At 44.4% G+C, this 23084-nt stretch overlaps 1 protein-coding gene across 1 annotated transcript; it reads right to left on the reverse strand.

Annotated features, from left to right (window-relative positions):
* Positions 1-2827: 2827 nt before the first annotated feature.
* Positions 2828-18572, reverse strand: LOC121344252. The gene is made up of 19 exons (XM_041420052.1): positions 18515-18572; positions 18286-18378; positions 16518-16645; positions 15006-15152; positions 13942-14013; positions 12407-12574; positions 12218-12314; positions 11136-11353; positions 9956-10109; positions 8911-9119; positions 7589-7706; positions 6536-6741; positions 6365-6476; positions 5537-5703; positions 5312-5412; positions 5099-5220; positions 4655-4838; positions 4448-4571; positions 2828-3091 (listed from the first exon to the last, which is right to left on the reverse strand). The coding sequence occupies exons 1-19, from the start codon at positions 18525-18527 to the stop codon at positions 2828-2830; spliced, it is 2697 nt and encodes an 898-aa protein (XP_041275986.1). The 5' UTR covers positions 18528-18572.
* Positions 18573-23084: the final 4512 nt, after the last annotated feature.

The raw sequence follows: 23084 nt of genomic DNA on the forward strand, positions 1-23084 counted from the left end.
TATGAAAGCAGTTTGCTGAGAGATCTGGTCAAGTTGGAAGCCCCACTTCCAGAATGTTGTGACCATTTGAGCTGAATGCTGGTCTATTTCCTAAGATTATTTCCAAGATTCTCCTTGTAGGATCCCCTTAGTGCATGAGCAGGGAGGGATTGGATGCAGTCCAGAGCATTGCTTCCTACAGCTCATGGGGATCAGTTCTTTTATCACTCATGTTTGTGTTGTACAAGGAGCATGTGAACTGGGCCTGGAGGACATCCTTGTCTCCCAGCAAGGAACAGCTGGTCCAGCTGTGTCCCAGTTCACAGCAGTAGGTTTCAGCCTAACTCCTGTTGCTATGGGAAAGGCTGGTCAGTGCTTTCCAGGCTGGGGACTCCCCAGCAGGGGGACTCTGGTGTGACTCTGTACTTTAAAAATAACTTCTCTCCCAATTCCTTTTCTCCACTTTGGCTGAATAATGAAGGCTTGTTCAACTACAGTGGTATGACCAGAGTGGCTCCTGAAAGCTAATCCAAGGAGCAATTTAAGCCCATAGGCCTGAAAACTGCAATCTAGGACAAGAGTTAGGTGCTGAGATTCCCTCTGCAACACCTGAGAGGTAGGAATAATCCCAGAAGAACAGAGGTGCAGAGCAGTGCACCTGTGCAATAGCGTGGCTGAATCACACCTTGGGGAAGACATCCTCAAAGGTAAACAGGGAATGCCTAACCCAGCACACTGTGAGATTTGGTGTGAAAATCATCATCTACACCATGAACAGCAACCAAGGTAGGAGAAAGAGACCAAGGACTGGAATTGCTCTGGCTTGTCTTTGGGAAGGGGGAAACCTGAAATCCCTGCTGAAATGGGAATGCAAGTCTGTCTCTCCTTTTCCATCTCCCTTCCAATGTATGTGGAAGAGAAAAGTCTCTTCATCTATCAGGTGGTGGAGGAAGGGTATGGAATGCTGCTGCACCTTTTCCTGGTTTTCCAGGGCAAACGGGGAGGATCTGGGATAGCCCACTTATTGCAGACAAGTTTATCTAAATATACTCTGCAAAGCTGCAAGTCAAAGTGAACCTCAGTTACACCAGACCAGACCTGGTGCTCACCTCTGTGGTCTGAGAGTGCTGAGAAGAGCTAGCATTTGGTCATTATTATTTTCCCTTCATCCTAGTCTACAGATTTCTAGAGGACTGCTTTTCAGATTAATAGAAAGTTAACCTAAACTTATAAATTTGCTGCTGTTGTTGAAAACAGGGAGTGTGCTGCCCTGGCAAATACATGCATGGCAAATGCAGCCGCTGGGCTCTGCAGTGTGGGCTGTGGACAGCAGAGTGCACTGCTCATGCAGCAGAGGAAGGCAGCACCCAGGCAGCTGCTGGGGGGCCCTGGGGTCACAGCGCCCTCCCATTCCTTTTCACAGATCTTACTCCTTCAGCAGGTACAGCTTTAAGAGGGCATCTATTCAGCAATCATGTCAGGCAAGACTGCAGCTTTTGGGAAGTGGGCCACGTGTGTGCACTGACCAGGCAGGCTGGGGAGGCAGGGGCTGCAGGAGCTGGGAAACCCTCTGGAGACTGCACACGAGTGTGCTGTCAGCACGAGTGTGCCATCTGCCCCCTCTGCACCGCTGGTGAACATCTGCATGTGCTGCAGCCACACCTGCAGGTACACTGCAGGCACATCCTGAGAGTGATTACAGGTGGTCATGTGTCAGGTTTGTACTTGATCTCAAAAAATTAATAAGAATTAAAACAAAAAAAGCAAACTTTCTGTGTGCACATAAACAAAAAATACCAGGTGTCATTTTTGCTCATACTACAGTATCCATCTACTCACAATTTGTAGAGTTAGCTTTTTCCTTACAGAGGCAGGTGAGAGGAAAATGAAGAACTAACAGGTTTCCAGGAAGGTCAGGTTGATGTCATGATACAGACAAAGCTCTGCATTAGTGGGAAGAAGTGTGTGCCCTAGTGCTGCAAGCTGGAGGGGTGCTGGCAGTGATTGCTTGGCTCTTTGAAGCCAGTGCTGGTACAGCAGATGGCTGCTCTTGCGCATTAGCAAGGAGATGTTCTGTGCTTACATTGCTCTGGTGTATTTTTATTTGACTTTTCAGATTTGCACTTTACATTCAGATGGGAGGATTGGCAGTCACTTTATGAAGTATTACAAGAAGCAGCCATAATCAGGGCTGGAATAATTTTAGTGATCTGCAAGTCCATATTTGAGCATCTGGAAGAGACACTAAGTGTTATTTTGCAGCCTTGGGTCATTTTCTGCTAAGTTTTTTCTGTAGCCACTTCAGAGAGGCAACAGGTTGCAAGATTTACTGATCCTGTTAGTAGACTCAAGAACTTTTCAGTGCTGTCCCACCATCTGGTATTTAAGCTTCATGCAAATAGTTCTGGTGGTTCCTGGAAGCAGTAGCTCCTGTGTCCAGTGGCACCATTTGGAAAGCAGCCAGCACAGCAGAGCCTTCAGGTGCTGTTGGAGACACACACATTGGCTGAAGTGAGGAGTGATGCTGGAGCAGACAGCTCAGCAGTTCTGGTTGTCCAAGGGTGGATGAAGCTATAGGAGAAACCTTACTCTTTGGAGGATTTGAACCATTCAAAAGCGTTTGGAATATGGCAGCATGCCTTAGTGCCTTAGTGTTTGTTTCTAAAATTTTGGATCTGTTTTCTCTCAGACTGGGGGCACTCCTGTTGAAAACCTGTTGAAATAATACCTGGCTCCAAAACTGCCTGCTATGGCCCAAGTCCAGCCTGCCCTGCTCTGTTGCTGGCATCTGCTCCAGAGCCACACCAGCTGTGTTTGGCTTGGCAGGGAGCTCTCCTTCCTCCCTCTCTCATGGGCTCAAGCTGAGACCATGGGACTGCAAACCATCTCCATTCCCTGTTCTTGTCCCAGAACTTTTATTTTTGAGGTCCTGGAGGACAGGCTCTGCATCGCTTGTGTCACAAAGCATGGTGACCTCTCGGGGAGAGTACACAGGGCCTGGTGTTCTTACCAAATTCAGTTTATGTGTGTCGTCTTCGATCTGGAGCAACAGCCCATACTGGTCCAGCAAGGACATAGCCCTGGAGACTGTCAGAAGGGTGACTTGGAAAGCCTGAGAATGATACACAGGGTATTTGTGTAGTTTTTAAAGAACACATACATGCTTAAAGGTGACATCCATGTTTACAGTCCATGCTCAAGGCATTTCAGATGCCAAAGTCAGAGCTCCTAAATCTCTGAGAAACATCAGGTCAGGGGTGCATTGCAATGGTTCTTTTCCTCCTCCACAACCTACCCTTCCTCTCCCTGCTTGAGCTGCACTGTCCTCTGCAGGTGCTGCCACGTTGTGTGTTGGTAGGAAAGCACACTGCCACCAAACAGTGCACATACATCTGAAAGGAAGAAAAAATACAACATGATCCACATCAAATCTCACTATGCAGAGCATTATTTTGTCCTTGCCTTTTGCAGAAACTACATCTGATTAGACTTATACTTCTCTGGCACTTATGCCACCTCCATGTGGCACCTTCTAGCTGAACCTGCCTTGAATTTAAAGTTGGAGTCAAGGAAGCCCTCAGCAGTTTGGTAACTGAGAGGCTGGGACAGGAGAAGTTAAAATTCGCTCACGTGCTGCAGTGTATCAAAACTAGAGAGGAACTCAATCTGGTGCCTGCTGCAGCTGCACACTTAGGAAGCAGCACAAGCCAGAATTGCATTGTGTTCATTTCTAGCAAGTTCAAGAGTTGAGGTGCCTGTGAAAGGCTGAGTAAATAACGATGCAGTTACTTGAGCTGCCCAGGCAGGGCGAACACACCATGGCTGCTATCAGTACATGTCAGGACAGACAGCTCACTCAGCTGGATGCACAAGGAGCAAATTACCCTCAGGTGACTGTCCTGGGTTTTTCTCTGCTCTCCTTAGTCCTTAGAGACCTTTAAGGCCAAACCCACATGCCTCTGCTTGTCTGATGCCTGAGGAGATGGATGACTGGCTAGGACAGATGAGTGACAGCAGAACTGAAATTCATATGGATATTGGGACATATAAGTTGATTTTTCTCCTCTAGACATTTTGAGCTGAAGTGATATTAATCTGATCCTACACAAAGCCAGAACCACCATATAAAAATCATATTTACATACCAAATGCTTTTGTTTACTCCAGCCTGTCCAATCTCAAGTCAGCTAGGTGGCAGAGGAGATTTAAGAAGAGAACTGAATTAAAGCTATGCACCAGTTAGGGTAGTTGAGTTGAATGCTGGCTGGGGTTTAAGTCTGTGAGGTGCCTAAATCTATTTCTCAAAGCATAAAGTCACAGAATATCCCAGGTTAGAAGGGACCCATATGGATCATCAAGTCCAGCTTCCTGCTCCTTGCTACCTCCAACTAAACCACATGACTGAGGGCATCATCCAGACTTCAGATAGGGTCCATGAGTGGGAGCTGAGCCTTTCACTCAATCCTACCTGTTCCAGTTGCTGTGCCAGGGTCCTTACTGCCAGCCTTTTAAAGTGAGGAGGGTGTCTCACCCTGGGGCTAACAGGTACCGGGCAGAACTCTGCAGCAAACTCACTGCCATTCATCTCACACCTATTTGAGAGGAAAGATCAACAGATATAAGTAGACATTAGGGCTTTGCTGATGAGTGCTGATGGATATTTAACAATACTTGCCCATCCACAGTGATGTTCCATCTTGGGGTGCTGTTGAAGTCTGGAGATGTGGCTACCCAGCAGTTTTCCAGGTATAACTCGGCACTGGGGCTCTCGTCCTTCAGCTCCACCTCAAGAAACACAGGCTCCATGGGTTGTTTGAGAATTGCCATGCTGGGCCCATAGAACTCCATGAAGGATTCATCTTGAGAAAATGTCAGGGGATTTTGTTGTTTAATATGATTTAAACTAAAACATACTTGGATATTCTTTGATTTCTGTAGAAGGAGATTTACCTTTGGACACTCTTGAAACTACATTCAGAGCTTGTCTTACCCTTCTGTAAGCTGCAGAGAAGGAAATGTTAGTGAGCTTCTTTAGGTGAAAGTAAGGCATGTCTTAACAAGGGAACTTAGGATGGAAAGAATCAGAGAGGTTTAAAAATGGAGGAAGGGAATTTCACACCTGCAGTATTTGAATGTGGGAACATGGTCCCAGAGCCAAAGGAAGGGGACGTGGCCAGGTCCCTGGAGAAGGCACCGAGCACTAGGGTCTCTTTTGCTTGGTAGTAGCACAAGACCGTTAGTCTAGAATAGAAGAAACAGCAATTTTTATGTTCACATCTGTTTCCCAGCAGCTGTACAGAAGTGAGCAGTGTCAGCGAGCAGCAGCTCCTACCTGTAGTCTGGATCTCTTGTGATTGTTGGTATGCTCTGTCCTGGAAGAGTCTCTTTCTCATAGGAGATTTCATTTTCATAAATAATGTGGTCACCTTCAAACTGTGCATATAGGAAGCTCATTGTAAATTGACTCTTCTCAGGAGCTGGGGCAGGGGATCAAAAGGGAAAATGCAGGAGAGGCAGACAGTTCCAGCAGGAGTATCTGCTCTGGCCATGGACTTACCCTTACTGAAGTGCCACAGGTAGTGACATGGAACTTGAAGAAGGCATGGGCTTCATTATACTCCTTAGGCTTGCAGGAGCTGTCCCTGAGCTTGGTTTTACTCATGTCAATGGCAGGAACTGTCTTCATTTGGGCAGATACCATTATGGTACCATCTGGATGGCATACTGAGAAAGACAGAGTTGGTTATGAGTTCAAGAAAGAATCACACATCTTTTATTGATTGATCAGTTGTATAGCTTACTTATAAATGCTGAAGAATTAAAACTGCAGCTAATGGAGAACATCTGTAAGGTCTCCATAGTTCTCACTTTCCTTAAGGCAACATCAAACCTTGCTTTGATTTTCTGAAAGGACACTTCCTGTGAAGGAGGAGATGGAAGAGATCTGTGATCTCCTGTACATCATCCACATGTACCAAGTTCTGCTCCATAGCTTGTGCCACTTGATTACTAACAAGTCACAAGAGTTAAATCAGTGTGAAGCCTTAAGCCTGAAGCTACATGGGGGCAGAACTACAAGTACAAATTTTCTTGTATGAATTTATCAGTCACTGCCACAGAGATAAATTTGGGTTGATTATTGTAGAATAGTTCAAATTATTACAGCATCAATTTTCCCCTGCTGCCATGTCCTTAATTTTCTGCAAAATTTCCTTTAAAAGAGCTTCTTTCATAAAAGATATATTGAAATATTGTTTCTGGCTCAGTGCAGATGGGATATTTTGCCTCATCTTACTAAAAACACTGAGGAGTTTGTTTTTGAAGGCTTGGTGCATATCTTTTAGAGACAAGTGTGGACTGCAGATTGCACAATACATGGCATTACCATAAGGGTCCATGTCCAATGCCTCTTGTCCTACTTGCTCTGTCTCAGAGTCCTTCCCTCTGGAGGTTTTCCAATATGTGCAATACCACGGCACTACTGTGACTGTAGAACTCTGTGAGAGCAAGCAGTCTCATGTGCTTTAGAAAAGGCATTGCTGAACAGCTCCTGTACCTCATAGATGAGTCCCCCAGCAAACAGAGGTATTTGCAAGATCAGGTGTGTGGAGTTGGTGGCTGCAAGGTACCCATTGGTGAGGGCAAGGTGCCGGTTCAGGAGCTTGTTACCAAGGTACAGCTCCCAGTACTGGTGCAAGCCAAAAGTGGGCAGGGTTAGATACAGGTTTTCTTCATCGCAGGAACCAACTGCTTCGGGTACTTCTGTGGGAAGAAGGTGGGATGAAGAGTTAGCAATGAAGGAAGTTAGAGTGCTGAGGTTTGGCCCAGGCAGGGATTTCTATCACAGGTGAGAAACCCCAGCAGCAATGTGCATGCTGGCTCTGTCTGCAGGGCTTGGCTGTGTTGTCGGGGGTGTACCAGCTGACATCTGAGCAGGGGAGTCCTGCTCCAGCAGGGGCTGCCAGCTTACTTCCAGGACTGTTCCCTGTTTCAGTAAGGCAAGCTGAGCTATGTATGTAAATACATTTTTTGATCAGCCTTTGAGCTGAACCAAGAGCTATTTCAGAGATAAAATAGGACAGCGAGGAGACTGTCATCTTTGTGGCATGCAAAAATCTAATAAATTTGAGAAAATACCAAAGAGACCTGACTGTTTCAGCAACCTGCTATGTACAGCTCTTAGTGGATGATTTCTCCTTACAGAAATACTGTCTTTGGAGATTACAGCAATGTTTTTGAGTCAGTTAAGTTCTGCCCTGGATGTGCAGGCAGAATTGTGTTTGAGGACAAACTGAAACTTGTAGCAATGTCTGAAAGTTTTGCCAGTAGATGTATGTTCATGTTCTGAGGCATCTTGTTCACACTGAAGTTTGCAAGCCAACTTCTTCTACACACTTGTTTTATTGCTGTCAGTGTCTCGAGGGCAGACTGTCTTGCCAGTATGCAGAAGAGCTGCCATCAGTGGAGCAGCAACTTGGCTGTTACCAACAATGAGCTGTGCAGGGGTGGGGTTTTCCCCAAAGCTCTCACCCTCACTCTGATGCTCTCACTGAATTCAATGACAGCCATGCTGTCGATGCAAACCAGTTAATGTCAGGGGAAAGCTTACCAATATCAGCAATCACACACTCCACCTCTGCTGAATGATAGTAGAGTGTCATCTCCGGACCCACGCTAAGGGTGTAGTTGACCAGGAGGGTGTATTTTGTTTCATTTCTATTCACATACTGAAAGAGAGAGGAGTAAAGCTGCAGCAGCTTTCAGAATAGGCAGGCATGTATATTCTGAACAACATTAAATAATTATTCCAACACCCTCCTCTCCCCTGCAAATAGCTCAGGTTCCAAAAGCATCGCTTCAGCTGGCCTAAAGCTATTCAGAAATCTGGCCTGGATTCAACAGCTCTTTCAGCCAAACATAAACGTGGAGAATGTTGTGCCTTTTCAGAAAATGAAGACAGAAGTGAACACAGTGGTGGTTCCTCTGTAGCCCAGTGGTGAAAGAGCTCATAGAGGGAGATCCAGATCCAAATCCTTATTCTTCTTTAGTCAGAGCGTGGGCTGAAACCAGGAGAGTAAGTGATGGTTGAACAGAAGATGTGAGGAGATGCTGTGAGAGTTCCCTCTCAATATCCTCTTTTCCTTCACTGAAAGTGCTCCCAAAGCAAAACCTGGTGCTCAACCTGAAAGAAATACTTCTAGATTTTTCTTTTCTTGCGTTGATCCTTAATGCAATTTGGCTGTGGTTTGACTGCAGCCTGAAGACTATCTGCAGAAATCCTGTGTGTTCACAATGTTATTCCTTGTAACAGCATCACAGCCCTTTAGTGGTTTGATTGAAAGAGTTGTAGATGACTTGCTGTTATGCATCCTCCCACTGAAATGTGAGGTTGAAATCCCTCTGTGAGTATATACCTTTTACAAATATTTGGATTACAAATGGTCTGAAGCTTAACAAAATTACATTTAGAGTACCCTGAGCCTGCCTGTAGCATGCTCACACGGGGCATGGCCTGTGCCAGCAGTCAAACAGTGGGTTCAGGAGTTACTGTATTTTTGAAACTGGTATTTGCCAGCATTGCAATAATCAATTTATTTTTCCAAGACACTCCTGTTTCAAAGGGCAGCATCTAATACAGACTTGACAAACCTCTTCCTGTTGTGTGTGCACCTGGACATTAGCCATGCTGACAGGCGCTACAGGAAGTAACATTTCATCCCATCTAATTACACTTGATGCTGATCTCCTAGAGATCTATGGAGAGCAAGGTGGGGACATAAAAGCCTCTAATCTTAACTCAGATGATCTCAGACTCATTGACACCTTTATGATCAAGGAACAGTTGATGGTGGATAAAAGCTGGACCATGCTTTGCAAAGGGACTGCCCCACCTCCTGCACTCTGCTGCTGAAGTGACCTGCTGTATCCTACCTCTTTCAGAACATATGGATCATCAAAAGAGACTTCCAGGATAAATGCTTTTGTTCCATTAGAAAAGGGAGTTTCATAAATCTTGAAGCCGTGGTGCTGTGCTTCCCTCAGGGAAAATGGCACATTTCCTACTGTGATTGCCACCAGAGAGACATCGGGAAGAAAGTGTCCAAATGCAAGATTAAATAGCCGTTCCTCTGGCACAGTGTCTGCAGGGAGAGAGCATCAAATTACTGCTGATGTGGATCAAATAAGGAAGACGTTGGGGTGGCCTCGCATTCAAATTCCAGGAAACTTAGCCAACAGCCATCTCTTTAATGGCTCTGATTAATGAGTGTTTGTGTTCTAGTCAGATCTGAAATCCTCTTGAGTACATGAGAATTGCTTCAAGATGCAAGGGATTAACAACAAATACATAGAACTTTCTATAAAGTGGGTTCAGTGACTTTCTAGAGGTGCACTATGATGTGCAATACCTTTAAAGAAATCTAGAATCTAGTTCAGCTACATAAAATTTGAAAAAAATATCATAATGTATGGTAAGAGGCTCCTTTTTCTTTTTATATCACTTATCCAGACAATTCCAAGAATCATTAGTGCCTTAATGCATCGGGAAATAAAATTTAAAAACCATGACTGCAGCACTGGGTGGCACATTGATTTCAGTGTGCTCCCAAGGTATCAAATGCAGGCAGTTTGGGGGAGAAAATACCATCAACGACTGCTGTCCTTAGACAGTTCTTCCCAGTGTGATAACTGCACATCACTACATCTTTATTCCAGTGCTCATTGGAAAAATCCAGGTATTAACACGAAAGGAATGTTTACATTTTTATCAGCAACTTATAAGTTAAGACTAAAGGGCTTTTCTTTGTTTTGTTTTGTTTGTTTGTTTGAATATAACACTTGAATCTTGACTTTGCCTAGAAAATTGTAAGTGGGAGTTGAGAACATTCTGGTGAATGTAGATGTGTGGCATAGGTTGGGTGGAGCAATGTATAGCACAGCAGAAGATTAGTAAGAGTCAATGAGAGGAAAGACTTACTGTTGGTAACAGTTGGTATTTGTGGCATGAAAGGTGTGGTGATGGATTTGATGACTGTATACTTCGTGGTTTGCCAATCTGCATCCGTCCACGTGTGCTCCAGAAACAGGTCAATGCAGTAAATGACTCCATAGACACCACCAGATATGGAGCTCTAGCAGGTAAAATGTGTGATTAAGTCTTAATTCTCAGTAGCTTAATGAAGATTTGACTGAATATGGTTAAAATTCTCACACTAGGAAGAGCAAATGGTATTCTAGTACAGCCTGGGATGGATTTTGCTAGGAGATTTTGCTTGTTTGTTTGGTAGTTTGGCCCATTAGTCTGGTCCATGTGTGGCTCAGATACTGCTCAGATCTTTAACAAGGAAGTATCAGGGGTGTCCTCATTAAGTTTATCACATCACCACATTTGTTTTGTTTTTTTTTTTTTTTTACCATCCCTGTATTACCAGTCTCTTGTTCTGTCTGTTACACAAATAGGGAACTCAAGAAGGGGATAAGTAAAAATCACACCAGTGCCATCTTGAGGAATATTGCCAACTCCTTTCTAGTTGTTCAAGTTGGGTGGAGTTTTGAGTAACTTGATCTAGTGAAAGATGTTTCTGCCCATGGCAGTGGAGTCTGGAGTAAATTGTCTTTAAAAGTGCCATCTATCCCAAACTATTCTCTTCTGTTCTACTGAACATTCCTTATGACATTGCCTCTGTATCTGTAAATTATATATTGATGAGGAATAAACTATGTTCAAAGCAGGTGACTGCACCCCAACAACATGCAGAGAACCTGTCCCTTGCTAAATCATGCTGTCTTGGAAATTGGCAGGGAAATTACTCATTGAGCTAGGCAAGAAGTTTACCAGGACTAGTTTAATTATTGAACAACAGAGACAATTAAATTCCAATGTCCAGAAATCCCTTCACTCTTAATGTATTAGTATGTCTTATAGATTATTAGCAAAAGGCAACCTCTTGCTTCCACCGTGTTTTGTCATTTTAAATTCCTAGTTTCTGAGTAAGTGCTTTCAAAGCACTAACTTAGAGAAGCATCTAGCTCTTCAAATATTTATTGTATCTGCAAATTTTTAGCAGCAGTCAATCAGTATTTGGATTTGTCATGATTGGGAAACACCTGTAGTACAGGCCCTCAAATGTATTTGTGTGTGCCAGGTCTGTACTCACCTCTAGCTTGCCTCCTTCTGCTCCAGTAGGGATGGTTATTCTGATGTGTGTCTTGTTGTACTCCAGTAAGTAGTTCATCTCCTCTGGATTCACTATGACTTGATCATCCACTCCCATTACAATGCTTTTAGACAGAAAGGTGGATTCCTGGACCACTAGTGTGGGGATAACTCTTGGCACGGTCCATGTTAGCGTGGTATCGGTGAAGGTGATGCCATCTGTGGAGTTAGATAGACAGTTCCAGAAAAGGGGCAATTTGAGTTACCACTCAGTCCTGTCTCTGCCTTTCCCTGATTCCATTTCACCAGGATATCTCTACAGCTTTCACTGATGCAACACCTTGTAGGATATTAGCCAAATGATGGCTATTTTGTCACAGAGACCCTGGTGCTCGAAGCAGACCTGAATCAATTTCAGGTGAATAATTAATTTATTCAGAAGAACTGGAGGTAAAAATTTATTCAGAAGAGTGGCAGCTGTGCTCCCAGCTACCTGCTCTGTTGTCCCAGGGCTTACTGGCAGAAGGAAGAGGGCACAGAGCAACCTGTTTGGACCTTCTTGAAATACTGGCTTCAAGGTCTCGTCAACTTAAAACCTTGTGCTTCCTCATCACTTGTTCAAATTAATAATCTTTGTGAGATTATTAATGGCTGTGAGAGCCAGGTGCAGCCACCACTTCTCTGGAAAAAGCCAGGCCAGTCCTGCCTCTCCAGAGAAAAGGATTATGTGAGTTTCAAGGATGCAGAGCTGTATGCCTTGCATGGAATAGTATGGAAAAAAAAGAGCCAAGGCTGTGGGATTAGTCCAGGGGAGGCTCCCTGGCTCTTCTATAGTTTTGCTTGTTTCCAGTTCCCTGCATCTAATGTGGGGATTTGAGAAACCAGAGACATGACACTGCACTGGGAACACAAATAATATAGTGTCACAGCAGGGACTGTGTCCAGGACTAAAGCCACAGACTCTTAGCTCATGTTGTTCTGAGGGAAGCTTGTAAACCTCTTCTCTTAGTGAGAATGGGAAGACTGTGTTTTCTACTACCTCCTTCGGTGGTTATTTTTAGTGCAGAAGGAAGAGATCCTTACCAACAGGACAGGAGACCGTTGTGTCAATCAGCAATAGCAGCCACCGCTGCCTGTACATGGAAGTGGAAGTGATCATGTTCATATTTACACCACTGACCTGTTTGAGCCCAGGCAGAAAAAGAGAGCTGATGTTCTGGAGAGACAGTGAGAACAGCAGAGCTTTGTGTGTGGCTGGGATCAGCAACTCACCACGCTGACATCAGACTCGTTGCTGTGGTAGGGCGCTCGCAGGTACACTCGGGACAGGCTGTTATTGAAGCTGTAGCCCAGTTTTACTGCATCACTTACTGTTATTCTCTTTCTCCCTGATGGAGAAACAAACATCAGTTGCCATTGCTGGTATGCAACATTTTGAGTCTGCAAGAGAGAGATGAGCTATATCAGTTCCATGTCTCTTAAAAAGCTGAGTAGTGATACTGTAGTGCCTGTTTTCCTGCTAGAAGTGGGAGTAACTGAAATCACACTAGGAGGTCATCTCAGGCAAGAAATACCCTTGAGATATATATGTGTGTATATATATATATATATATATATATGTATGAATATGTAAAGATAAGGAATTCTAGAGCTCTTTAAGGCATCTGTAGGGATACTCTTCTAGCAGCCCTGGAAGAAATGTAGACAGGTGGCCTTGTACAAATCCACTGTGGAGAAAATATGTGTTGTTAAGAAACTGATTGTCCCCATGTCTATTGACTGCTGGAGCAGTCCAGGGACCAAATGACAGACTACCATTTGCAGTGTGTAGCCATACTGTGTTAAACATAAGAAGAGAGCAATGCCTGTACTGGCCTAGAACACAGTCCCCTGCAGTGATGGCCATATGGGAGCACAGTCAAAAGGAAAATGGGCATCAGGAGCAAGTAAGACATGAGAAACATGGGACAAGCATATGTATTTGACAGAATCACACAATGGTTAAGGCTGGAAGGAACCACTGGAGGCCATCTAGTCCAACCTCCCTGCTTAAGCAGGTTCCCCATGAGCGTGGTACTCAGGATTGTGTCCAGGCAGCTTTTGAATTTTTCCAGATGAGACTCCACACCTTCTTTAAGCAATCTGTTTCATTCTTACTCACATTCAGGTGGAACTTCCAGTGGATCAGTTTCTGTCTGCTCTCTTGTCCTACTGCTGGGCACCACTGAGGAGAACCTCTTCATCCTCTTGACACCCTTCCTTCAGATACTTGTACTAAGATCCTCTCCTAATCTTTCCCAGTCTAAACAGGCCCAACTCCCTCAGCTTTTCCTCATAAGATAGATGCTCCTGTCATAATTTTCCACTCATTCTTTCCAGTCTCAAATATTTTTCATCTCAGTGACTCCTGAGCTATCTGTACCTTCTTTGTATTTTGTGTGTCTTATTGGATTTCTCTTCAGTCAACTTTTCCAGACTTTCCTTGGGATCAAGTAAGATTTTAGCAGCCACAACATCTTTTGGTGATGAGTTTGACAGTTTCACTACCCATTGTGTGAAGAACCACCTACCTTTGTTTGTCTTGAACTCAGTTTCCACTAATGGAACAAGTGTATGACTCTGTTCTCCCACCTAAATGTCTTTTTGCAGCCTAGAGGTCTAAAAATACTTGAGAGGTTTTCAGTACTTGACGGCAAATTTGTCATCTCCCTTTTTTTGTCTGAGATGGAGCTATGCCCCAGGAATGACTCATAAGAGCAGAGAGAAGAGGCAGGCTAGGAACTGTTAGGAAAGACTCCCCTTCATACCTCTGGCAGTGCTGACATCCATGCTACGGTGTAGTCATTTGAAACTGCTGGGACATCAGTCTTCACTGACACCTGGGGACACAGGAGATTCTTTAGGAGCAATGGGAGCAAACAGATCTTCAGTACTATTACAGGCATGGGGGACAGTATCTATCAAGATTTATCAGTTTGCATTCATTGGAGGTAATTAAAATGTTTCCATGGAGGTTCTTGGTAGCAGTAATTTTTGTGGCCTTAAAATGAAAGTTAGTTTGCCTGGGTCTCTGCATTGGAGGTGTAGGAAAGCAGTTGTTGGCATTAACAGGATTGGTTGTCTCCTCCCATGCAGGCTGAAAACCTGAAAATGCAGGGTCCCCAGTACCTAAGGCAGGTGCTGTGGTGTAAATCCTTCCCACATGTGCTGCAGAGTGAGGCAAGGAAACAGGACAGTCAGAAGACACTGGTACCATGGTTTCATTGTGTTGCAACACCCAGACATGACTGCGCAGCCTTGAGTTCTGACAGGAGAAATCTGCTTTCTTTCTCCTGCCTGTTGCAGGCATGCACAGAAAGCAATGAAATTTGGATTGTTTGCTGCCTCATTTCTACACTGGTGTGGAGGCGATGGCAGCAGGCCAAGCAGCCCAATTGCACACCTGGCAGGAGTCAGCTCCTGTCTCACAGTTACGTCCTGTGAGTTGTGTGATTCAGCAGAGATGCAGCTCTGCAAACTCTAGGTTTTATTATTTCAGATATGAAGATGACATTCTCACTGCTGCAGCACTTTATAACCAAGAGGGACTCTCATGAGCTTAAGAGCTTGGCCTTAAGCCTCTCTGTTGATTTGCTTGCAGAGGCTTGCCTTAATTCATCTGTACAGTTAACTGAGTTTTGCTGCATACAAAATATTTATGGCATGTAAATGTGTTACTAATCAGATCTACAGTTACACACTCTGATAAATATCAGGTTTCTGTTATGCCTGGTACATGGGGTACAATCAACTTCTGACAGGAATTTGTGGAGGTTGCTGTGCCTGGCAGGGAGCTTGGATGTAGCCTTGCCTTCAGTGGGAAGGTTTTTACCTCCATGTAGTTTTCTTCACACACAATTTCTCTTGAAGCCCAGGATGCATAGGAGCAGTACATGGGGTAGGTGTAGGTGACAGCTGCCCTCATGCTTGAAAATGAGGAGACCTTGATGTTCACAGTCAGTGAAAACAGCTCATCTGCCTGGGAAGAAAAACTGGCAATTCAGCAGATGGTGTGGAAGGTTCCAGGAGTGGCTGCATGGCACCGTGCAGCCCAGTGTTCTTTTTCTGAGAGCGTTTTATAATGATGAGAACAGCTTGAGAACTGCAGTAACAGCTCCTACAACATACCACCCTGTCTGAAATGGTTTGTATGCAGGGTCTTACTGAGCCAGGGACATTGTCTCAGCACTCACAGCCTTTGCCTCAGACCCTGTCTCAGCTCTGTTTTTGCCACACTATAAAGGAGCAGCCAGTCAAGGGCAGACCTGACCTACCTTACCATGAGATTCATGTTTCTCCTCTTTGTGACTCTGTGTGTCTCCACACAAAGAAAGTAGTGGAACTTTTGTTTTGATTTAAGTAGTTCAGACCTAATCTACAATGCTATTTAATGTTTAATACTAGACTAAGTCCAATAAAAAATATCCTTTTGGTTCTTCAGCTCCCCAGAAGCCACACACAAAGCCATGGACTGTCCTTCTATCTGACATAGATGTGTATTTTTCTACAGAAGAAGGCAAAACCTTTACAGAGAAATTTCCAGCCTGGAAACCCAGGTCATTGCACAGCACACTGTACACCCCCGTTCTTGTTAGCTAACTCTGCCTATAAAGTTTTACCATATTTTTTCTGTGGGGCTTCCAGGACCAACCAGACTAAACATGGACAAGCAATGAAGTTTCTACTCTGATTTGTTCTGGTTCTGGGTATATTTCATCTCAACTAACATTTAGAAATTAGAAATCCAGGCTACATTTTTACACATATTTTTGGAAGGGGTGAATCACCTTCTGGAGATGCCTGCTTCTCTCCATTGACTATTGTGGAAGAGCAAACAACTAGTTTAGACTAGACATTATCTTTCAGATGGCTAAAGTTACGTGAGGCAAATCTGGGTCTAATAAACGTGTGTGATCTATGTTCCTAGGCATGTGTTAAAAGGCACATTACCACACAAATTAAGCCAGGAAATGATCTGCCAGAATCACACTGCAAACATTGCTTTTTCAAGCAGATGCCTACTTCTTTCCAGAGAGGCTTTCAAGAAACTCTCTGGCAAATCAGCAGCTACAAGGATATGCTTGAGAACTGGCAGCTACTCAGCAGCATTAGGATAAGTGTCATTCCATGGAGAGAGGAAATCCCATGTCAGTCACACTGGGCAAACCTCACAGCAGAGAGCCATTGCCTATTCATTTCCACACTACACTCCCAACACTAGTTCCTTGAGTTCAGTATTCTCAAATCATGCCATTAGAATGCCATATACTATCTCAGTCTTGTGTTTTTGGAGGAGATGTACTGCCTGAGCTGCTTCCAAGGCCTGGAAGTGCCTGGGCCTTACCTCATTGGCCACGTGACAGCCGAGAGCCGAGGCGCGGAAGACGGGATTGCCCCACACGTCTTCTGACAGGACATAGCCACAGCGAGATGCTAATTTCTCATCCAGCAGAACAGGGCCAGAATGAGGATCTGCAGAAAAAGGGAAGGATATGTGGGATGTAAAGCTCAAGGCAAGTCCTGGGGCAGAGTGGTGCTGAGGCCCTCTCATGCAGCGTTTCTCCACGTGGGCTGGGTGCTCTCCAGTGACGTGTGCTGCTAAGGAGCTGGTGACACTGTGCTGGCATGTGTAGGACTGCATGAGACAGTTTGGCATGACTCAAGCTCACACACACCATGTGCACTTCAATGCCTGTTTCCTTGCATTGAGAAGCTTGTGCCATTGCCACTTTGAAGTGCTATTATGGAGAGTTTCTCTGAAGCGTCACCTACATTTCTCTCTCCTTGATTTTGGCCTCTGGAAAAGTTATGGGCTATTAAACCCATCTGTTTCTAAAAATCATCAAGTTGGGATAATCTGCTGCTCACTCTGCTCAAAGGATGTGGTCACAGACCTGTTTTGGGTGGGCACTTTTACATATTGATCAGGTTTTCTGCTTCTCTCTGTGTGCTGTGAGGCCTGTGGGGAAGCCAACAAGAGACAGGACAGGGACTGGCTGTGCTCAGCTCTTGATGATGGTAGAACTAATAACATCATATTTTGTTAATCATCTGCCCTCTGATTAAGGAACTATTTTAGTCTTGGGTTAGACACAAGAATCTGTACAAATAGATAGGGTTTAACTAGCTGCCACTGCAATTTCTAGATTTGTCTGTCATGCCTAAGTGTTGGTCAGTTCTAGAACTGCTGTTTCAGTAGATGGATGCCTGCAGGCAGGATAGGCTCAGGAGATAAGTGGGAATAATTTTGGAAGAAGAAGGAATAGCTTTTATGAGACCAGCTGATAGAGCTGGAAGAAACAAACAGCATTTTGTGCCTGAAGGCTGGTCTGTTTTTTCCAGCAGTATCAGTTACTCTCATAAATGCTATCCCTTCTGCCCACACCCTTTCCGTACTTGATTTTTTCAGTTCTGCCTCCAAATCAAATGAAAAAAAACTTAACCCAGAAAAGAGTGCACTGATCTCAAGAGGAATTAATTAGGTTTGGGGTGAAATCACATACTTTTTACAATCTGATGTGAACATTTTCTGGTTTTCATTTTGGTTCTGAAGATTTTTGTTTTCTGCAAAAAATGGAACCCCTTTGTCCAATCTGAATAGTGGTATTTAAATGCTGTTGTGGTGTTAAATAAAAAGGAACTAAAGATGGCCTCCAAAGTCCTTTAATTGCTGCAGCACTCACTCAGCTCTCATTGAGAGTGTGTTTTCTGAGTATTACCCAGCCTACACTGCTGTTGTCATTATGCTGTTCGGGACACATCCAATCTTTAACGTTGCCTTTGTTTTCCTTGCTAGACATGGGTAAGGGCTCAGCAGAGAAAAGAATGAAAGCCAAATGTCAGTCCTTGCTCCTCAGACCATCCTTTGTCCTTTCCCAGCCCCGTAGCAGCACAGGGCAGAGGGGGCTGTGGCTGTAGCTCTGCTCCTCTGCAGGCGTAGTGGCCAAATTGAGGAGGGAGAGGCTGGCTCAGGGTGACAAGGATGTGCTGCAGGGTCCTTGGGTGAGCTACCAGTTATCAATAGATGGCAGCAGCATCCACATCACAGACTCTGGGATCACTTAGGTGATTCCCCAGCTCCATGTTATTTGGGGCTGCCACTTGTAACTCACCATAGATTTCCAGCTGGAAGAACTTTCCCTGGAGCAAGAGTTTATTCAGTTTCATCCAAAAAATTCTGGAGTGGCAACTGCTCTCTACAAAACCTAGTGGGAGCACATATAGAGCTGATGAGTCAGTGGGACTGGAGGGCAGAGAAGAGGCACATTGTGTTATGAGCAAAATAACCGAGTTCTCATCCTTGCCTCTGTCCCCACTCTGCTTTTATCATGTTTCACCAACCTGGGGGAGCCATCCGCCTGCCTTGTCCCAGCCAGAACAGGAAGAAAAACAGCCAGATCCTGCAGTATAAGCACATGAACTAATAATAGGGAGAACAGAGAGAACAAATAAAATATCAAAATGGAAAATTAAGGAGGTGGAAACCAAAGTCTTGTTACCTGTGCAGCAAGTGACCCACAGCCTCCATGTGTCCCCAGAGACCTGTGCATGGGCAGCAAAGCCCTCCTCCCTGTGAAGTAAAGCAGACCCAGGTGTGCAGGTGGAACTTGGTCAGACCCAGGAGGAGGGGTACAGGTTTCCTTTCACAGACTGTGCTGTCTTCTCCAAACCTTTTGTGTGGACCAGGAGAGGCCAGTGGCTTCTGCTGTGGAAGGACACCTGGGTGGAATCCTGCAGTGCCCTCCAATGTTATCAGAGCTCACTCCCAGCAGGGGAGGCAGCTCCCTCTCTCTGGGAGGGCACAACACTCTCCTGCCAGATATTTGCAAGGTCAGAGGCTGCTGCTGAGCCTAATGTAATGAGTACAGCAGACTTGGTGCTTTCCATCAACCCCTGGGAAGTATTCTCATTTCTTACAAGCCAGTTGGGTAGCTCTAGCTTCAGGTCTTTAGAACACAAGAAACATTTCTCCAGAGGTATTTTAATTTGGTCTACACAGGAAATACATTTTTGTTTCTGTGAAATGTCTCAGTGACCCAGCCATGCCAGAGATAACAGCAGTACTTTGGCAGCAGCACGTTTTGCTTTTGTGGATCCAGTTAGGTTGCCCTTTGATTTGTTTGATTATCAGAGAGTGTTTTGGTGAAAACATCTTGTTTTCAGAAGTGCTGCAATATCTCTGTATCAGTCAGGCCATGTGCAGGTCTGTAAATGGCCAAGCATCTTGCCTGGGAAAGTCTTTGCTCATAATGGGAGTTGTTTCTCTGGGACTGCAAGTGACCCAGGAAAGAAAGGCTGAGAGGCTTGGAGAGCTAAAAATACAGCTTATGTGCCATGGATGAGCCAGGGCAGGGTGAGGAGTACAAGAGACTTAGGTTGACATTTTAGCCATTTCAACCCAGAGCTCAGTTTCCTTTTTGCCCCCATTTTGGGCCATTGACCAAACATTCTTACCTTACTTTGTTTCTGTGAAACAGACAGAGCTGTGCTGTAGAACAGATTGTTTTTGCTGTGCACTTCACACCACTGTGGGATAAACAAAATCCAGTGGGCACATCCACTCCCAGGACACAGTGCAATCGGTGTGGTCTCTCCCTGTCTCAGAAGACCTGTGCAGTAACAGCAGTACCCCCATCACTGCCCTGCCAGACAGGGTCACTTTGCACAGCAGCAGGGAACAGTGGCACACATCTTGTGTGGGTGCTCTGGAGTGGAGCCCCAGGGCTTTAGCAATCTCCTAATTAATGTCCTTTGGCCACAAGACCCTTTCTCATTCACTGGGAGCTGAAGTCCAGCTTCTGCCACAACTTCTCACGAGCCCATGCAGGACTGGCTGCATGATCCTGGCCCCATTAACTCTGCGTCCGAGTGACTCTTCATGGAATCCAGCTGGAGCTGGAATTCTGCTGGAAATGGCCGTACTCAGATACCACAGTGATGAGTGTGGTGTAACAATGAGATTTTGAATTTTGAGTGAAAACTTCAGTATATTTGGATAGCAAGCTGTTCCAATTTTGATAAGCCACTTCCAAGAGACGTGTAGCATCTCCCCGAGATACTGTGAGTCAGGGTCTGAGGGAGCCATGTTTGACAGAGCATGATCGCAATTTATTAATTAGCAGTCAACTGTCAGGGCAGGTACACAACTGCAATTAGCTGCCACAAGCAGTGAGACTGCATCTTTGGGCAGCTCATACTATCTTGATTACTGTGTTTCTGGCATTAATTTGGTTCTAAGTGTGGCAGAAGTGACTTTGGATGTGACATAGAAATTGTGGTCAGTGTGTAATAGCAAACTCTTGGCCTCGCTGTCAACCAAGCAAAGCAAAGCATGTCCAGGTCAAATGCTTTTGGCTTCCAAGGATCCCTTAAGTGCTGTGGAAAGCATTGTTAGCACTGGGCGTCTGGAAGCATCAGCTGCTTGTGGTCCCTAAAGTTCCTCTGGTACTCATTATAAAGGTAGGGAGGATAAGCCTATGTGTTCCAGGTTGTTTTATTTGTCTACTCAGTTTTTCTTGCTGTTTTGGCTGCAAAGGAGCACCCATCTTAATGTTCTTGCAGGGTAATAAACAGCTGCTGCATTTCAGCTTCAAGGTGATGGCATTCTGCGGTGGATAAAATGATTCATGGCCTGGGTTCTTTTGAGCTGAAAGGTACTGTTTGAATGTAATGTTTTGGTTTCTCTTTTTTTCCTGCATGGGTCTGGACCTGGGCTTTGTATTATATAATGTGTTAGAAGGTTTAAAACCAGCCACTTGGAGCAGCACCTCTCCCAGTGAGGCTTGTTTTCACTGGTGGAAAAAGGCTCCAGCCCTTTGAGTCATGGTGTTTGTGTCTGTATTTCTGTGGCACTGAAATCCTCAGGTTACATGAATACTACAGAAAAAGATTTTCAATTTTTTGTGTCCCAGGCCTTTTAATGGTAACTTTATTTCTACGATTGGTTAAAATGCAAGGAGGTTGGTTTTGGTGGGTTTTTTTGTTTGCTTGTTTTTGGTGGTTTTTTTCTTTGGTTTTTGGTTTTTTTCCCCACTATATCCTGTGTGTTGATCTGAAGTAAGCGTCATTGTTTGATACTTAGTCTGAGTGTGAGATATAGTAAAATGGCACCCATTACTGGACCAAAAAAACAAAGTAGTGAGCAATGGGAGAGGGAATGGGGCAAAGTTTTGTTTTAATGTATCGAAGGCAGATTCACAGAACCATAAAATCACAGAATGGTTTGGGTTGGAAAGGACCTTAAAGATCATCCAATTCCAATCCCTCTGCTATGGGCAGGGACACCTTCCCCTGGATCAGGTTTCCCAGGGCTCCATCCAACTTGGCCTTGAACAATTCCAGGGATGGGGCATCCACAACTTCTCTGAGCAACAGTCTTTGCTTATATAGAATCTTTGCTTATGCTTATAAGTTGGGAAAAGCCAATATAAGGTATCTCTGCCCTGCTCGTCCTCTTCCTACTGCAGGACTGGCAAACCTTAAATAGTGATAGAAATATTTTTGTCAGTGTTTCTAAACCTAGAAGTGGCTGCCCAAGAAGGTAGGATGTGGCTGTCAACTAGAGACAGACTCTAGAAAATCTTCAAGGAGATTCTAGAAGAGATGCTTCTCCATGGGAAAAAAATATGCCTTGGAGTAAGATGAGAATTAGATAAGCAGGTTGTGAGTTCAGAAGGTGATAAATGTGAATGGTATAAAGCTTTATCTCTGAGAAGTGTTTTCTCAGGGTGTCTGTGAGACAGAGATGTGCAAGTGGCCTCCACCTGCAGGGTAGCATTGCTATTCTGAAACAAGCTTGGTCACCTTGGCAGGAACATGAGCCTGAGCTCTGCTCCCACCCACATGCACCAGGAGCTTGTAAATGCATTCAAAAGGCTCTTGAATTCCCAGGGTAAAATAGCATAGAAAGATAGTTCTGGTTGGACTTCATACCATGGCACAAGATAACTTCAGAGACTGATGTCACTTCTCTGTTTGTCCTCATGTGCACATTCTTGTTTCAGAGGCTTGAGGCCTTACTCTTTTGTGCACATGCTGCAGGGGAAAATATACCTGTAAGGAACAACTATAGAAAAATCAGCGGAAAGAGGCAATTTCTTCCTATTCCCATGAGCAAGTAGTTGGTTATGCTCTGGACTATGAGAGTTTACATTCTTCATCTGTTATTATTGAAGTATTATTATTATTATTATTATTATTGTCTGTATAATGTGAATTTAGAAATTGCCCTTGTGTTTATGCCATTTTTATCTTTAAAACCTACTACACTCAAATGCATATGAATTCCAAAAAGCAACAGTTGCTATCATTGCATGCCACTAAGCCATTAAAGTGGTGGAAAAAGCACAAATAAGCAGACCTGTACCTTGATGGGCTTTTAATTTTTTTTTTTTAACATGCAATTGGTGTTAATTTCTCTGTGTCTGTAATGTTTGTGTTCACTATAATGGAACAATAGAACTTTGTTTTTGTTCTTTGTGTAAATTAAAAACATCTGTTCTCTTTATACGAAAAGTTGTTTTTTAAAAGAAGCTGGTCTGATCTAACTAAATACCAATGCTGTGTCCACAATGAGTTACTATTAATATTTGGGAAAGGCAACCATCCAAAGCAAGTGTAATGTCAAATCACTGGCGGGAGTGCATATTTATTGCTTGAAGTGACAGATAAAAATGCAGAGGTTACAAAAACAAAATTCTTGCAGATGACTAATGATGCATATATATGCCCCCAGTGCCCCATCACCACATTTGCAATTGGCAGAGTGTTCTCCACTGCCTCCTGCTCTCCAGGATTAATCATCAAGAGACTGGTAGCTTGGCACCCTCCCTGGAGGAGCGACACTGCTCCCACCTTCCCTCCGGCAGGCCCTGCACAGAGTGACCTTTGGGGTATGCTGGAATCGGATCCA

This window comes from Onychostruthus taczanowskii, unplaced genomic scaffold, assembly GCF_017590055.1.
Source record: "Onychostruthus taczanowskii isolate IOZ18803 unplaced genomic scaffold, ASM1759005v1 scaffold11, whole genome shotgun sequence".
NCBI lineage: Eukaryota > Metazoa > Chordata > Aves > Passeriformes > Passeridae > Onychostruthus > Onychostruthus taczanowskii.

Bases quoted from the DNA above. Each gene is read 5' to 3' on its own strand.
- LOC121344252 (XM_041420052.1), bottom strand. The intron at 9,120-9,955 runs GTAAGTCTTTCC...CTCTCCCTGCAG, and splicing joins AATACCAACTGTTACCAACA to ACACTGTGCCAGAGGAACGG. The intron at 4,572-4,654 runs GCAAGTATTGTT...CCTCTCAAATAG, and splicing joins TGGAACATCACTGTGGATGG to GTGTGAGATGAATGGCAGTG.